Here is an 18,661-nt window from a genome sequence, read left to right on the forward strand (position 1 = left end):
TATTCTCTAAACAAATGGTAATGTCAGAAATTACCTGTAGGTATTATGAATAAAAATTATGTCAGAAAAAGGCCTCAAAATTATGCATATCATGAATACAACATAATTAGAGGTGGAGTTACTAATATGGATATATACTCTAATTACAGGTACTGGTCAACTTCAAAAGGAGCTGGAATTGACACTCCACTGTATGCATTACTGATTATGGTGTCAAGCATCACATTAATAGATCTTTTTCTGCTATTCATTATAGGAATCATACTTTTATCATACTTCTGTGAAAGTCTGAAAAATGGTTCCACTGTTTTAAAGAATCCACTCATTAAAGTTAATGTAGGCCTTAAAGCAAAACCAGACAGAAGCCTGAAAAATTCAAGCTACCTTAGTAAACATCAGATAATTTTGGCATTTGTCCAAAGTCCAAAACTCTTCTGAAGCATTCTTAAAATATATACAATTTTATTACTGATACTGTATCAATTCAGATTCTACATTATCTTTTGGTTCTGATCTTATAGTCTGCCTCATCCTTTTCCCCTAGCAAGGAGCCTCCAGCGGATCCTATTCATTAAACAAGTAGCAAAAATTCTTTTATTCATGTGCTTGCACCAAATAAGCAAGAAGTATTTCCCCCACAATTGTTACTTGTTACTTACTTGATCAGTATCAAGTGTAACTCGTAGACCCAGCTTGGTCATTCCATCTTCTTTCAGGAGCTTCAGGTGTGGGCATAAAGCCAGGCAGAAAGCCTTCGCCACATTCTCAGTCAGTCTGCTGTGATCTGCTGGGTCACTCAGACCATTATGCTGGTCATCATTTTCCAAAAAGAAAACCTTAGCATAAAGAGAAGTGTTGCATATGTCAGCCCCAATAAATATAAATGTTTATAATGCTGCATTACAACACTAGTTGTACATCAGAGTATATCACTGTATATCAGTGATTGCATGACCTCTGTTGATGCCTTATGCTAAATAAACAACAGTTTGGCAACTCAAAAACATTGACAATTTTTTAAAAATAATTCAGTTAATGGCAAGTGCAGTCTAAGAAATGAAATAAAGAACACAGAGTAAACATGAGGCATCATGCAGTAGAATAAGATGACCATCAAATGTCTTAATGTTAGAAATAAAATCATTCTACTTATTATTTGATAGACCTGGCACATCAAGATAGCTTTCACAATTATAAATGAAAGCTTGCCTTTAAAAATAATTACATTTCTGTTCAAGGCATCTGTTCATACCATTAGTATCATGAATGAAAATAATTTAGAAGATAAATCTGTCTTTAAAAGTGACCTTAATAAAGTTTTATATCTGTAGTTATGATATACAAGTGTGCTTGCAGCCATTCCAAAACACACACAAATAGTTTCTCATAAATAAATATTAAGAAAGAATATGTTCACATTCAACTGTAGAATAATTGGTGGAATATTAGGCAAAGTTTGCTCTATTTCTGATAACGAAGGGATTTTTCCATATAGGAATCTATGTAAAATTTATTAATTTATTGTCACAATTATTTATTTCTTTTCTCTTCAAAGCTCACAACAGCATACATGGGGATGTACCCTGATAATTATATGAAGCACATTAAACTTGTTAGAGTCTACCTCACAATCAACCAATGCGATGTGGTGGCGCAGTGATTAGAATGCAGTACTGCATGTGTTTGATCCCAACTGGCTCAAGGTTGACTCAGCCTTCCATCCTTCCAAGGTTGGTAAAATGAGAACCCAGATTATTGAGGGCAATATGCTGACTCTATAAATCGCTTAGAGGGCTGTAGAGCGGTAAATAAATCTAAGAGCTATTGCAACTGCTATCACGTAAGGACTTGAATATGCATTTTCCAGGTCAAGTCCGATATATTAACTATAATATTACACTGGCTCTCATATATATGAGTTACTATCACATAAGAGTAAAGATTATAGCTGATACATACAAAACTATGTGATTTCCTCACCTCTGTCCACCTAATGACCTTCCCATTTGCTTTATATTCTGATCCATGGAATATCTTCACACTTATTATAGACTCCATAGATTTCCCATCAATAGGACTTACAACACTGGAATATGGAAGGAAAAGATAACTCAATTAGCAGTAGGACTTAATACTGCTTTAAGTCCTGTCTTCATAGGCTTAAGTCAATCCTGGTCCAATTTTTAAAAAAATGTAAAATACTGGGTCTGTTTATCAAAATAAATTCATATAAAAGAATAAGGACTTACAACACTGGAATATGGAAGGAAAAGATAACTCAATTAGCAGTAGGACTTAATACTGCTTTAAGTCCTGTCTTCATAGGCTTAAGTCAATCCTGGTCCAATTTTTAAAAAAATGTAAAATACTGGGTCTGTTTATCAAAATAAATTCATATAAAAGAATAATGAAGCATATTGAAATAGGAGCAGTTAAAACATGCTACATATTTATAATAGCTTATCTGAAGTATCACCAGATAGTTTTTAGGTGAAACAACCTTTGTCCAAGCATCAATTTCTGGTCAAGTAAATATGGTCTTAAAGTGCTTAAACATATATTATAGAAGAGCCAAAACGCATCCACACAATTGTTAAAAGTATGGTTGCACCTCTGCTGTATGTAAGAAATTCTCTGAATCTTTAACAACTGTTCTAATTTAAGCTTGGTTATTCTAGTTTAACACCCCAAAAAATATATGTACTACAGATTAGTAAATGAAGCTATTGGCTTTGAATGTAGACTTTAAACATGGACAGTATATGAACTGTCATGTAAGAGACATTATCTAAGTTAATCTAAATATTTCAACGAGCATGCCCTATCAGGAAACAACTCCTCTGGCTGGGGGGCGGGGGTGCAGGTTAGTACACACTATTCAGACATTCCTACTGTCCAATTTATTCCTCTTTTTGGCTATGTAAGAAGTAGAATGGGAAAATTATCTAACAGAAATTATGTACAGACAGATTCCTGTTGGTTCACGTAACAATTATAACTCAGCATTACATGTGAAGCAATTCAATAAAACCAAATAAAATAAAAAGTTGTTGATACCCTTTGTTGAAGTTTTTATCATCATCCACCCACTGAATATGCACATGTTCTTGAAGTTCTTCAGCATCCATTTTTCCACAAGAAATTGTAAAGTCTTTCATCTCCCTCAGAGCTTGCCTCAGAGAGTCCATATTTTCAGCTGTTATCTGTACCATCACACCGTCTACATATGAAAAGATACAAGCACTTACAAAATTCCACACATAATATATTGTGGGAATGGCATGTAAAGTATGAAAAAGGAGAGCCTAGTATACTGAACATTGACTTTCACAATTGTTATGTATTATTATATAGATGCAGAACTAGTTTGGCGGGATGGTTAAGGTATCAGGCTAGAAACTGGGAACTCGTGTTGAATTTGCCTGTTGCATTGTAAAAAAACATTCAAGAACATAAAAAATGAATAAATAAGATATATTAATTTCCATTATTACCTGAATCTATTCTTAGCTTTATATTCATCTTTAAAGAAATGGCAGATTTGGTAAAGTAAGAATAATGCAGAATTAAAAAAAACATATTTAATCCTTCATTAAACAATTGTTTTTCTAAAATATATGTCTTACTCTATAAAAGAGTCATCAGTGACCATTTACATCTATTTTTGTGAACAAGAAATAGCATCCATGCCTATAATATAGTACTATACATTTTGACAAGAATTTGAAAGCTGAACTGGATTAGACTCTAGAAAAACATCATTCTACAGGGGTGGTTAAAAAAATAGTGTGTATTCTGTAAACCTTTATCATTGTGCAATTATTATCTGTTATTGGCTTGCTTTTTTATAAAACCTGTTTTGGAAAGTAGATTATTTATACTTTTATAAATAAACAAATAAAGGACTGAAATCTTACCTTCTACAATACTGGACTTTGCAATATATCCTGAAGATGATTTTAAAGCTCCACTAAATACAAAGAAGCTGGCTCCAGTCACTGCAATAATGAGACACATTAAAATGTAAATATAAAATGGCAATTTAATTCAATAACAAAACAATGAACAATCCAAACAAAAAATAAATTATGCAACTACTATGTTTAAACAAAAATATAAACTACATATATTAGGCAAACAAATGTTCTGGGAAATTTGAGAGATGAAATGATACTTGATTATGATTAACTCATTTTATATTCTGTTTTGCAAAATGTACATTTGTTATTGTATTCTCCACTCCATATCCAAATGTTTTAGTAGTGTTGAACAGCTTACTAGTTTGGGTCATGAACCCACATGCATCATTTTGCTCAGAGAAAGATAAGATTACAAAAAAATAATACACAAATTTAAAGATTCTATTAGAGAAAGATAGCACAAGTCTTATTCTGGCAAGTTTTAAAAAATGTTCCTTAATGATGCTTTAATTTTAAGACAACGGGAAACAAGCAGAATTAGTGCAGTATCAAAATTCAACAAACTTAAAGTCCAGTGCCAAAATTCCAACATCAAGAAATAATTGAAGTCTGATGAAGTCTAATTTAAAAACCTGCAAATTCTGCCTTTGTATTTCACATTCTTATGAAATTAAAGACTAAATAGCACCTTTAAAAACTAAAAGAAATCATTGAAGAAATCAGCATTTATACAGAAAACACTGTCAACAATTCTCACCCTTCCTTGGTTGATTATGAATACTGATGGCCTGAGTTTGATAGTTGCCATCATCATTCTGCACACAAACCAGATGGGAGTCTGCTCTCTCATTGAAGCATGCACCGCCTGCTAAAACATGCTCATTAGATTTGTTCATGGCTTTCATCATCTGCAACAAATACCCAAAATAGAGCATCTGCCATTAATGTGTAATATGGGCTGTGACTTAAAGACAAACATTTTGATACTTTGAAAAATATCACCCCAGGATTATTCCTTGAGGGCAATATATACAGTGTTGAATTATTATACATCCTTTGAAAGTTTTCATAATATTGATCTACAGAGTTCTATTACGTGATCAGAGCTTCATCTAAATACTTTTGGACGCTGGTTAAACAAACAACATCCAAAACCCTGACCCACCTCTTCCCCTCTGATGAATAACCTGAGCCACATTCATTTTCTTTGTTGGATAAAGTATAGGAATGGAAGATAATCAGTTCTCTTACAAAGGCTGAATTGGTTAAATGTTCCAATCAGATCGACTGTTGACTTACCTGAACGGTCCTTCTATGTGTGCTGCGAGGGGAATCCAAGCATGGGTTAACTTTGTCCATTAGCCTAGAGACTGAGTTATGTAAATTGGTGACCATGCCTCCTCTGACTGGATGGGTCAGTTTTGTACGAAGTCAGCCGGTTAATGATGTATAGCAATGTCAATGATGGCCGTAGCCCAAAAAGTCGGAAAGTCACTTCATAGCAAGTCAAGTCATAAGTCAGGTAAGAGTCAGTCATAGTCAATGTCACGACAGCCCTGGCCAGCCAGAGCTGCGGGCGGGTTTGGATTCCCCTCGCAGCACACATAGAAGGACCGTTCAGGTAAGTCAATGGTCGTTCTCCTGTGTGCTGCTTGGGGAATCCAAGCATGGGACATGCCAAAGCAATTAAGATTCAGGGCGGGCGCTAGGCTGGCCAGGGTCCCCTGAGGAGGGGAGCACCCGCTGCAAAACTTGCTGCCCAAAGGAAGTCTCGGCCGAGGCATACACGTCAACCCTGTAGTGTCGGATGAACGGCGATGGCGTCGACCAGGTAGCCGCTCTGCAAATTTCTTCCACCGAAGCTTGTGTGGCCCAGGCTGCCGTGGTGGCCGCACTTCTGGTAGAATGAGGAGTGATACGTCTGGGGACCGGACGAGATTGGCTGTCATATGCAAGAGCGATGCACGCCTTCAACCATCGGCCTATGGTATGGGAAGACACCTTCTGTCCCATGGATGACGGTTGAAAGGACACAAAAAGCGCTTCTGATCGCCTGAAGGACGCAGTGCGTTTCACGTAGCGACAAAGAGTCCTGCACACATCCAGGTGATGCCACTGGCATTCCTGCAGATGAGAAGGGTTGGGACAAAAGTCCGGAAGGACGAGCTCCTGAGCCCTGTGGAATAACGTGTTGACTTTTGGTAGAAAGGCCAGGTCCAAACGGAGGATGACTCTGTTGCGATGGAATATGCAGAGATCCGCTCGAACTGACAGCGCTGCCAATTCGGAGACCCGCCTGGCCGATGTAATAGCTACAATAGCTACACAGTCTTAAGAGTCAGTAGCCGAAGACTGATGGATGCAATAGGTTCGAATGGAGAGGCCATAAGAGCCCTGAGTACTAATGTCAAGTTCCACGTAGGGTTAACGGTGCACGGTCTGAGGTCGGATGTTAGCTGCTCCCTTCAGGAAGGCTTTGACCTGTGAATGTTGAGACAAGGAACGTCCTTGACCGCCCCCAATCACTGTGGCGAGGGCTGTGACCTGCCTGCGAAGTGTGTTGGGCGCCAAGCCTTTGTCAAGTCCAGATTGCAGAAAGTCTAAGACTCGGGGCACTGAGGCTTGAAGGGGATCCGCCCCGGCACGGCGGCACTACCTGCAGAAGGCCTGCCAGGTGGCTTCGTAAATATGAGTGGTGGAGGGACGACGGGCCGCTTGGATTGTGTCGATGACCGTGCTGGAATAGTGAAGGTCGGTTAGAATAGCCCGCTCACGTGCCACACGGCTAACTGCAGCAACTGGGGGTTCGGATGTATGAGGGCCCCCTGGTTGAGCTGGATCTGGTTGTCCGGAATCCTCCACGGGCGTGAGATCGACAGGTGCACAAGGTCGGCATACCAGGGGCGCCGGAACCACATCAGGGCCACTAAGAGGACCTCCGCTTGCTCCGTCAGTATTTTCTGAATGACCGTCGGGAGAATCGGCAGCGGCGGGAAGGCGTAAAGAAGGCCGGCCGGCCACGGACTGCGCAAGGCATCCACTCTCTCTGCCCCGGGAGTCACATACCTGGAGTAAAAACGAGGTAGTTGCGCATTGTGAGGCTGTGCGAACAAGTCCACTTCCGGACAGCCGAACCAGCGAGAGCTGCTGGAAGAGGTCGGGGTGGAGTTGCCACTCTGCATGATCCACTGTGGCCCTGCTCAGCCAATCCACCTGGACGGTGGAGTCGTCCGATATGTGTTCCGCCCGAAGGGACAGCAGTCTGGACTCCGCCCAATGATGCAATTTCTCCGCCTCCAACATGAGAGCCCTGGAATACATGCCCCCTTGGCGATTGACATGCGCCTTGGAGGCCACATTGTCGGTCAGGATCAGCACATGGTTGTGACTCACAATGTCCTGGAACTCTCGCAGGGCCAGCCGGATGGCCCGGAACTCTAGCCAATTGATGCTGTTGGTGAGCTCCTGAGCCGACCAACGACCCTGCGCCACCCAATTCAGAGCGTGGCCTCCCCATCCGAAGAGGCTGGCATCCGTCGTAACTTGAATGCGGTCTGGCTCCTTGAACGGGCACCCTTTGAGGAGCTTGGAAGATGCCCACCACCGAAGGGATCTCAGAGGTTTGGGCGGTAGCTGAACTTTGATTTGTGAGTGGCTGGTGTGAGACCTCTGATAGGGGAGCAGGAACCATTGCAGCAGACGTGCGTGGAACCTGGCCCAGGGAACGATGTTGATGCAGGAAATCATCTTCCCTAACAGTTGAGAGAGTAGGGCCAAGGACACAAGTCAGAGAGCTGACACCTGAGCTGCCAGTCGCTGGATGCTCTGTCGTGTTTCCAGGGACAGGAAGACCTCGCACGTGGCGGAATTGATGATGGTCCCTAAGTGGAGAAGCGATGTAGTTGGCTGCAGATGACTCTTGGGGAGGTTCAGTACGAAGCCGTGCCTCCGCAGGGAGTCCATTGTTACTTGCAGATTCCATAGGGCCTGTTCCCGAGACGGCGACAGGACCAAGATGTCGTCTAAGTAACAATTCACTCTCACCGGGACCGAGTGAAGCGAAGCCGCCACAACCGCTAGGAGCTTGGTAAAGGTGCGAGGGGCTGAGGAAAGACCGAAGGGCAAGACCCGGTATTGGAAATGATGGTCCGCAAAATGAAAGTGAAGAAACCTCCGATGTGCCGGATGGATGGGCACATGGAGGTACGCCTCTTTGATGTCGACTGATGTCATCATGTCGCCCTGGCGGATGGATGCCAGGATGCTCTTTAAGGACTGCATTTTGAACTTTTGATACTTGATGTACCAATTGAGTCTTTTCACATCTAGAATGGCCCGCCAACCCCCTGAGTTCTTGGGTACCAGGAATAAGATTGAGTAAAACCCTAGGCCTTCCTGCCCTTTTGGAACCGGTTCTATGGCGCTGATGGAGATGAGATGATGTATTTCGGCCTCCATGAGACGCCGCTTCACTGAGCATCTGGGGACGGGGCACCTGATGAAACGTCTCGGGGGGATGGAGAGAAACTCTAGGGTGAGGTCCAGCCTCACCACCTGAAGGGCCCAGGCGTCGGACATGGTCTCCGCCCACTGATGAGCGAAGGCCAGGAGACGCCCGCCCACTGGCTCCTCCCCGTGGGAGTCACTGGTACCTCCAAAAGGACCGGTTCCCAGATCCACGAAATGACCTCCTGTTGTGGGATTGCGCCTGATGTTGCTGGTGCCCCCTATCCCTGGCCCCCGCATGGTCCTGGCCATGGTCCTGTGGCTGGTGAAAGGCCCTGTTGTAGTGGGGAAGAAAGGGAGCCGCTGTGTATCCAGAGTAACCGCCCCGAAAGGAGTGCCATCTGTTATATGGCTGCTGTCTCCTGTTATTGCACCCCCCAGTGGAGGGGAGAACCTTGCATTTGTCCCTGGTCTCTATGAGTATGGGGTCAAGGACGGATCCAAATAATGCACCGCCCTTGAAGGGTGTGGACGCCAGGCGCCATTTAGACTTAACATCCGCCTGCCAATGGCGGAGCCACAACAGGCGTCTAGACGCCACATTGGACACCACAGCTCGAGAAGCGAACTTGGCCACATTAAGAGTGGCATCCGCCGAGAATTCCAGGGCAGCCATAATCTTGATGACGTCTTGGTGAAGACGCACCTCATCAGGGGCCAGTCTCTCCTGCAACTGTTTGAGCCAAAGTACGGAAGTTCTATTAAAGAACGATGCCGCAGTAGCAGCATGTAAGGCCCAAGCCGCAGCCTGGGGGGTCTTACGAATGACAGTCTCAGCTTTACGATCCTCTACCTTCAAGCATTCAGAAATTTCTGATGGAATTAGAGCAGGGGAGGCTAGGGCAGCTACTGGCTGATCCACAGTTGGGAATTGCAAAATACCTTCCAAGTCAGGAGTGGAAATGTATAGTTTCCTGTCCCCATTGCTGGGTGGGGCAACCGCAGTCGGTTGGTCCCATTGCTTTTGAATAAGATCCAGAAAGAGCTTTGGAGAAGGAATAACCTCCTGCAGTGAGACTGGTTCAGCAAAGAGGCGCTCGGTAGTATCAAGGCCTACTACAGAACTGTCCTTAGGGGCCACCTCCCCCATATGGGTAGTGGCCTTAGCCTTATATAAGAGGGACTTGAATAGCGTGGGACGAAACAGGCCAGAGGAATTAGGCTGATCAAATATCAGGCCTTCATCATCAGAGAAATCCCTATCTATCACTTCCCCTTCCTCCACCAAGGCTGAATCCTCGCTGTAAGTAGAGGGAAGAGGTGAAGAAGGCCCAGCTGGAAGATCAGGGAGATCTACTTGTGGAGCCTGGAGAGTAGGCCCACCTTGGGCGCTGGCAACAACAGGGGCCTGATTCCTATGGAGCAATTCAGCATCCACCTCCCTGGATATAGCTGCAGAAATCATCTGGTAAAGGTCTGGAGGCCCTGATCATGGCCTTCCATAGGCCTGATCATGGCCTTCCATAGGCCTCAGGCCTGCAGCAGTAGGGGTTAAGGTGGCAGAAGGCCCAGCACGTGGCAGCGAGTAGGCCGAGACCGCATGGGTCTCAGTAATGACTGGGAGAAGTTGGATCCCCACCCCCCACCCCCCCAGCCTCAGAAATAGGAGGCAGGGGGCGATCAGGAGACCAGGCCTGGTGTCCTACTGGCTGCGGAATAGGAGCTGGTGAAACACGCTGAGGCAATAGCGTGGGGGGAGAATTCCTACCCTCCCCAGAGACCTTAGGTGCTGATTTGGATTTGTCCTTTTTCTTATGGGCCTTATCCTGAGCCCCGGAGGTCTCCCTGGTCCTCTGACTGGTGGCTCTAGAGGCGGCCCTGCCAGGCCTCGAGCTAACCCCCGCTTGGGCAGAATGCTGGGCATCGGTAGAGGGCTCTACTGTACCTCCTGAGGTGGATTGGTTGGCCATTGTAACTTTAGAAGTGAAAAGACTCAAAGAGCACAAAAAGCACAGGTTTTACTATGCAAGAAAGGCGGGCCGCGTGGTCAGCAAAGGTAGCACGATCCTCTCACCAGGGCGACCAGGACCGAAGTGAGGGAAGTGGGAGAGGCAATGACTCAGCAGCCTTTTGGGCGCGAAGAAATACAACGCCCCGATCTTGGCTGCTTAGGGCGCATGCGCTACAAACGGCCCCAAAATGGCGACCGCAACTCGGGCACCAAATTTAAACCTGCCCTTCAGCCAGCAAACCGCCCTTAGACTCCACAACGTGGAGCGATTCAGCGGCATTGGCAGCGCACTCCCGGCACGAACAGTGACCAAGGAGCTGGATAAACCACGCCGCGAACGGCGGGTGGTACGCAGCTGCTTCCAGATAAACCGCGCCGTGAACGGCGGGTGGTACGCAGCTGCTTCCGGATAAACCGCGCCGCGAACTGCAGGTGTCTCCCGGACATCCGACATGACTGGGAGGCTTTAGGCGTGGGCCGCGGAGCTAACGGCAATAACCTCGTCGCGGCAGCCCATTCATCAAGCCCCAAACAACGGCCTCGATAGCCTGCCGACAAGCCTCAAGCCAATGGCTCCAAGAGCCTGCTTTCAAGCCCCAAAAGTAACGGCTGCAAAAGCCAGGAAATTACCTGCCACAAAAGAATAAGGGACAGAAGGACTGGGCAGGCAGCGAACTGCCTCCTTTCCCTTGCCTCACAATAACAAGTTAAATACACAGTCACAATCATCCACTTGCAGAATCCAAGCTGAAGCATAAATTTGTCTCAGTAGTCTGGAGAAAATTGGTATACGTCTCTTCTGGCTGGACTGAGTTAAAAAACTGACCCATCCAGTCAGAGGAGGCGTGGTCACCAATTTACATAACTCAGTCTCTAGGCTAATGGACAAAGTTAACCCATGCTTGGATTCCCCAAGCAGCACACAGGAGAAGGCTATGAGACACTGAGTGAGAGATCTCACAATTAGAGTTTACTCTTCATGAAGTGGAAGTGAATCATTGATTAAGAGAGATTTCTGCAAACTTCAAAAAAATATCATCAGTGCTCACATGGTTGAAATGGCAGTAGTATCACTGCCAGAGGCTTTGCCCTTTCTTGATCCATATTCAAGGAACAAAACACTGCTTTCTAACAATAGAACATCATACCAACCATAATGTATGATGACGAAAATAAAATTGCTAGTAATCAAGGGAATCAATGGTGTCTAGATTGTATCTGCAATTTCTACAGGGCAATATGACTTTTATCTTATCCATTGATAAGATAACATTTAAATACATGTGAGTCATACAGAAAGACTACAATCTTAAATGCATGAATAAATTTACACTAAAATGTAATGTCCAGGCACAAGAAATTCCACACTTTGGAATGACTGACCTTAAACCAATTTGAAATACTATAGCATGAACTGAAGTGAATAATTCATGCAATATAACCCACAAACACCAATGACTTGAAGCAGCAAAGAACAATACTGTAGGTCTAACTATCTCCAAGATGAGCTAATATGTAAGATTGATCAACAGGCATGGAAAATGTTTGACTGAAATTGTTCTGACAAAAAAGGTGCCACTATTCACTAATTCTAAGCATCACATACTCCCCCCCCCAAAAAAAAATAGTGACTGGTGGCTCAATGTGTGACATGGCAAGTTTGGGTGTTGTTTATTTAAACAGATCTTAAATATTCAGATTATATTAAGGGATACAGTACTATAGGATTATAGATAAACAATAAACAGTTCACAAATTTAATTCATCATTGGAAGCCCTTAACAAAATCATGCCAAAGGTAATGCTAAATTATTTTTATATATTTTTCTCCGACAGTCTTTAAAACACAAATATTATTCATCATTTGGTAGTATATTTACCAGGTATATTAATTCAAAAAGGATTTACTTGTAAAGTATAGTAAAACAAGTCATTTTTTAAAATAAGCACTTAGACAACAGTAATATGAATAAGAATTTAATTTAATAAAACTATCTTTGTAGTGGATTTCAAAACTAAGTATATTCTATATCTATTTATGCCACATACCTCATTGTATCTATTACTGGGAATTTTTATGCTTGTTTTTCTGACTTCCATATCAACCACTAAGCCTTGGACAACTGGTAATGTATATTGGTAATTCCTGAAGTCCTGCCACACAGAGAATAACCAAAATCATGATAGCTGCTGATCATAATTAAACTTTTAACATTTCATATATTATGAATTTACAGAAATATTTTAAAGCATGCTGCATTACATTCTATTATAATAACTGCCATCTTATTATTCTGTAAATAATAACAAAACATACAGCTGATTTCAGAGGCAATATGAAAAATCAAAGATATATAAATGATAACAAATCATTTCCAGTGAGATACTTAAATGACAACTGTACAACAGAATTAAATTAAGATATTGAACTGATGAGTGAAACGAGATGCCTCTTGCTTAGCTGATAATAGAAAGGTAGTACCTATATGTGACTAGCTATTTCCTCCCACCCAACCTTTCTTCCGAAACTCTGCTTTGGAATACTGAGACTACACTGTTTGTTTAGCATGAATGAATTTAAATTTAGCACCAATCTTTTAAATGTAGAAAAAGATATACCCAAAGTATTATTTTGGTTCCAGAAAGCAACAGTTTTACTTAGGCAACATACCTATGTCTTCTGAATTTAGAAATACCATTAAAACATCTTCCTTTATTTACACCTTAACATGAGTGTAGCTAATATGAGTGGTATATCTTTAGCTATAGGAAGATACAATTCAAATCTTAAGATACGTTTAAGGTCATACATTTAATAATATATACACAAATAAAAGAAAAAGCCTGTAATCCAATTCTGGAATTTTTAACATAAGTGTACATGTAAATGAGAATACCAAAACATACAGTTTCTTTATTAAATATGGCAGAGCAAAGGAAAAATAAATATTTATAATTATCACTTACTGCAAGAAGATTCATAATAGTGTGACCAGTCTCACCAAACAATGGCTTACGAAATCTGACACTGAAAAGTGGACATGGATATACTAAAAAGAACCCCCCAAAAATTCATATTTAGTTTCTGAAATGTTTACTTAAACAGCTTTATATATGTTGCTAGAAAAGTAGACATAGAAGATTAACAAGCTTAGTAAAAGAATAGCTATTATTATATTATCACACATAAATAGGCAACTGGAATCATATTGTTTTAGTGCTCGGTTAAGCAAGAACTTTTATTAAAATAAATGTGCCTTGTGCTGAGTTAAAACGCCAGAGGTATATTGGGTTAAAATATCAGCTTTTTGCCGCAGCACTTGCTATGTATTACACACAACAACTGCAAATACGAACCAGTCTTTTTATCTATATTTAATCATTAAATTGGTTTAAGTTTCATTTGCCTCTTCAATAATTACACATACAAAAGAAACACTGAATGGAGGCCAGAAAACAAACTGTCTCAATCCCTATATTCATTAATAAATATGCTACTAATATAGTTGGCTAAATTTGCCTTGTTGTAATTCTTATGTGTAATAAATAAAAAATAAATGTGTAATAAGCACACATACATAAAGAAAAAACATGAAATATTATTTATTTAAAACTTAAAAAGATTTTTAATGAAAGAAAAATTAAAGTTATTAGATTCAAGTCAAGAAAAAACAAAACCTATGTCCACATAATATGTTGATCTAATGATTAACTTGCAATTTGCCCTAGTCAGTTTTGCTGAATAAGGTATCATTTGCTGGATTCACACATCAAGCTAAGATAAAATCACACTGTACAAACAATGTGGCTTAGTTCACAGAACATATTATGCAAGCACGTTGTATTATAGCTTAATTTAATGTTGGAACTATACCCGGTTCCCTTTATGTGAACAAAAGAAACTAATTTCATAGAATAGAGCCAAAATAAAAAATCAAAATGTTATTACCCAAAAGTGTTACCACACAAACAAGATTCAAATTCTTCTGTGTGTCATTCCATAGGTTTTTCCAAAGTAGTATAAGAAATATTTCTAATTTTTTGAAAATAGGACTTACATCTATATTCAGCTCCGAGTCTTAGCATGAGTCGAATTGGAAAGACTTTAGCCCAGGGAGTCTCCCATTTCTGGATAAGAATCCCAAATAAATATGGTGGGATGGGAAGCACCAAGTCCTGCAGTGACTGATACGCAGGTGTAACATATAAGAAACCACCATGCTCCTTGCTACTAAGGAAATTCTGACTGAAAAATGAGTGTCCTAGGTTGCTCACAACATTTCCTACAAAATGAAAAGTATGGTTACTTTAGTGGTACATATACCACCAAAACAGAAAATTGCATATAATCCTTATTTTACTAATAATCAAAGAACAAAATAAATGATTTAATGTTAAAACAGACTAATATTAAATTTTAATTAACATACTAAAGCAAAAGCAAATTGGTCTTTTATTCACTTAACATTGCAACAATTAACATATCATTTGTATTTCAAAACAATATTACTCCAAAAAGGTTATTCGTGTATCTAGAAGACTGACAGCTGATACTGGAATCTAAGTATCTTAATATTTAGGAAAAGTATAAAAATAAAATATATGAATTACATATGCTTAGTTATGAATAAATTCATTAAACTTCTCACACTCTCTTGCTTTAGTTATCACCCTTAATTATTATTTCTAACAACCCATTAACATACAAGTCTAGCCTGACACTTAATAAGCTGGAAAACAAGAATAGCAATAGCAATAGCAGTTAGACTTATATGCCGCTTCATAGGGCTTTCAGCCCTCTCTAAGCGGTTTACAGAGTCAGCATATCGCCCCCCACAGTCTGGGTCCTCATTTCACCCATCTCGGAAGGATGGAAGGCTGAGTCAACCCTGAGCGGTGAGATTTGAACCGCTGAACTGCAGATAACAGTCAGCTGAAGTGGCCTGCAGTACTGCACCCTAGCGCCACCTCGGCTCTACACATACTGAAGTATACTTTGACTGAAGTAATATATCCCTTACGTCAAAACAAAGAATAAAGGCCACTGGCTTCTTTTGGGATTCCCAGACTTGCTTACAACCCTGATAGCCTACCAGGAATAACGTAGATTTTGATTCCAAATTAGACTGGTTAGGGTAAACCAACCCAGCTTGGTTTTAAAATAGTAATGACAATCAACTCATTACAGTAGACATTAAGAGTTTATTTTATTTTATTTTATTTTATTATTTGTATGCCACCCTTCTCCGGGAGGACTCAGGGCGGCGAACAATTCAAGGGGGAAAAAGGGGAACATAAAAAGACAAAATACAAATAATAAAAGTAGACAACAGTCGCACAACCATACATGTCGAGAGGGGAGGGAACTCATCACCCCCAGGCCTGCCGGCAAAGCCAGGTTTTGACGGCTTTTCGGAAGGCCTGGAGAGAGGTGAGGGTCCGAATCCCTGCGGGGAGTTCATTCCAGAGGGCCGGAGCTGCCACAGAGAAGGCCCTCCCCCGGGTAATAGCCAGGTGGCATTGGCTGGTAGATGGCACCCGGAGGAGGCCAACCCTGTGAGATCTAATGGGTCTGTGGGAGGTAAGAGTCTACATAATACTCTTAAAGAAGTTTACATAAAGAAGATATACAACTCTGGTTACAACTTACTGCGATTTGATAGAACAGAGAGAAAAAGAAAGCTTGTTATACCACAAGTATGCTGGTCACAAATCTAAAGTGATTCCTCCAGACTATTTAGGAAGTGCTAGTGTGTTGTATCTATTTCTACTCACTCTATAGCCAAAGCCTTGTAAAATATTGTCAGAATAAAATCCCTGCATTATAGTGCCTAGTAATAGACAAGAAGCAAGATGGACTTCCTCATCTCCACTCTTAAATAATGCCCCCTCCTCTCAAAAAACAACTAGAGTTCACTGATTTCGAGGCAGGAACTAAACTTTAATGTAGCCAAATGACAATCAAAACAGAATGCAAGCTGGCACTATTCTATAATACATCATAAATTTTATCAGGTTCAAACAATCCGATCACCCAGGATAATTTTTTTTGAATATGTTTTTTTAATTGATTACATTTTGGAATCCTGACTATTAAAAAAAATAAAATGATTTCTTACTTCCCATCTTAATTCCAGTAAGGTGCTGCTTGCATTCCTTTTGGAATGACATTTTGGAAAGCGATAAGCTTAAACCCAACTGGCAAGTCATTCAACAAAATACACATATCTGCATACCATATCTGAGTTGCTATACTGACAGTTTTACATATTTGTCTCAAGGTATATATGCTCAAAAAAGCAAATAATGCAAATCATTTCTATTAAGAAAGCATTTGTTTAATGTTTTTTCTTATTTCCAAACTAGAGCCTCAAACAGAAACTTAAGAAATTCCAATAAGGAACCTGGAATTGTTTCAATATGACAGAGGAACCTTAACTCAATATTCACATTTGGACAAGTCCTTCACCACAGAAGAGTCTGTGGGCTAGCTTAGTCGTAGCCTAGTCCTATTCTGAGAATAGTCCATGTGATATAATTGGGTATGAGTATCTGGGTCTAACAGATACTTTTATCACAAAGTAACCTAATTACTGCTGAAAAAAAATCCCTTTGTTATAATGAAAATCCTTTACCAATCCTGCCTTCTTTTAAACCATTGAAAAGTATATATAATTATGGATAATACTTCTATTCTAAGCAAATTTTCTATATATGAAAAACTATGAGGAAATAATTAGATTTATTGCATTTGTGCCAGATAATAAGCTGATTGTGATAAACTTTGGGTTAATCTAATGCTTTCTTTTCTCTTGCATATTATAATGTCAAAATAGATATTAAGTATGCTTTGTGCATTACTAAATGAATGTATATAGGAGGTTATGAATCATGAAGTTCATCCACTCACAAAGCAATACTTTTTACAATCCAACACATAATTCATGAATTAATTTACTTGGGTGAACTAAAGAAATGTAAAATACTGAATCCTATCCAGGTAAAATTTGGCTATTACAAATTATTCCATCCCCAAATCCTGTTTCTCAAATTTGTCTGTAAGGCTCCCTTCACAGGTGGAATTACTTTTTTCAGCAAGAAAAACAACAACTTGCATGTATGACTCTTGAGTTTTCTGCAAGCATACAAGATGCAAATGCTAATCCACAGGAGGTCTGTCTGTCTTTCTTTCTTTCCTTCTCTTTCTTTCCTTCCTTCTCTTCCTTTTCTTTTTTCTTTTCCTTCCTTTCTTTTTCCTTCCTTCTTTCTTTCTTTCTTTTTTTCTTTCCATGAGCAGTACTTTGTGCTACCAATTTTAGAGGGGAGCTAATATTATTTAGAAATTTGTGCTATTAACTGAATACCTTGTAAAGTAGCTATATAAGTAGCTATGTTGTCCCAATTCTTCATTACTTTCTTGCATGTAATAAACAATTAAATAATAGTAGTAAAGAATGGGAGAAACTGTTCATGATATAATAAAATGGTTCCATTAGTTTGTAAATGGACATACCCTATGGCAATTATTTCAAGATGGATGCTCCCAATCTCCTCAAATATTCCAAATGGGTTCAAAATCTCGAAAGGACTATTTAACCATTTTTAAAAGGTGCCACCAATCATCATATTTTTTAAAATGGCTAGTTTTACCTGCCAAGGCATCTTGATAAAGTTGCACAAAGTGGTTAAAAATATCCTTGGGTAAGCATTTTTCATCAGGTAAACATTGGAGAAGAATTACTATTTCTGATTGGCCTACTGCATGCATTCCCTTTGTAGTAAAGCACCAGCATTTCCTGTTCACATCTGCAAAAAATAAGTATTAAGTGCATTCACACACTATAGAATGCTATTTGTTTATCAAAATAAATATTTTATAGCATAAGAGGTATGTATAAGGATCAGGAACACTGGTCAGGAGTTTATTTACTTACAATATTTATGTATTGCCCTAGTAAAGACTTTAAGTGATAAAAGTACAGAATAAAAACTACCAACACAATAATTAATAACACCTAAATATATTTAATTCTTTTTTCTTCTGTTATTTTTCTAATTAAAATATTTTTAAAAGAAAACTTACAAAGAGCCACATAATATTGCATTCTAACCTAATGTCATTTCTTCTACGGCAACTGTTAAAAATTAAATGAAATTTTATCAGATGTAAACAGATTTACACATTTGATAATAGAAATAGATTTTAACAATTTCATTATTATTCAGAACATTAAATGGAGATTCTTCTCTATTACATTATTGCCATTTTCCTGAGTCAAGAAAT

The 18,661-nt window shown here is 40.1% G+C and overlaps 1 protein-coding gene across 3 annotated transcripts in view; it reads right to left on the reverse strand.

The window, feature by feature from the left end:
• Positions 1 to 18,661, reverse strand: part of ZFYVE9 (zinc finger FYVE-type containing 9) — a 76,718-nt gene that overhangs the window by 6,930 nt on the left and 51,127 nt on the right. For all 3 annotated transcript variants that reach the window (XM_087719659.1, XM_087719657.1, XM_087719658.1), the window contains 9 exons: positions 18,028 to 18,183; positions 14,436 to 14,660; positions 13,345 to 13,427; positions 12,427 to 12,531; positions 4,678 to 4,828; positions 3,918 to 3,998; positions 3,058 to 3,220; positions 1,981 to 2,086; positions 660 to 836 (listed from right to left, as the gene is read on the reverse strand). In XM_087719659.1, the coding sequence (XP_087575785.1) occupies positions 660 to 836; positions 1,981 to 2,086; positions 3,058 to 3,220; positions 3,918 to 3,998; positions 4,678 to 4,828; positions 12,427 to 12,531; positions 13,345 to 13,427; positions 14,436 to 14,660; positions 18,028 to 18,183 (1,247 nt within the window). The remainder of the gene's footprint in view (positions 1 to 659; positions 837 to 1,980; positions 2,087 to 3,057; positions 3,221 to 3,917; positions 3,999 to 4,677; positions 4,829 to 12,426; positions 12,532 to 13,344; positions 13,428 to 14,435; positions 14,661 to 18,027; positions 18,184 to 18,661) is intronic.

The sequence above is a fragment of the Thamnophis sirtalis genome, unplaced genomic scaffold (genome assembly GCF_051295495.1).
Source record: "Thamnophis sirtalis isolate CommonGarterSnake01/CBP01778 unplaced genomic scaffold, rThaSir2_p1.2 scaffold_7, whole genome shotgun sequence".
NCBI lineage: Eukaryota > Metazoa > Chordata > Lepidosauria > Squamata > Natricidae > Thamnophis > Thamnophis sirtalis.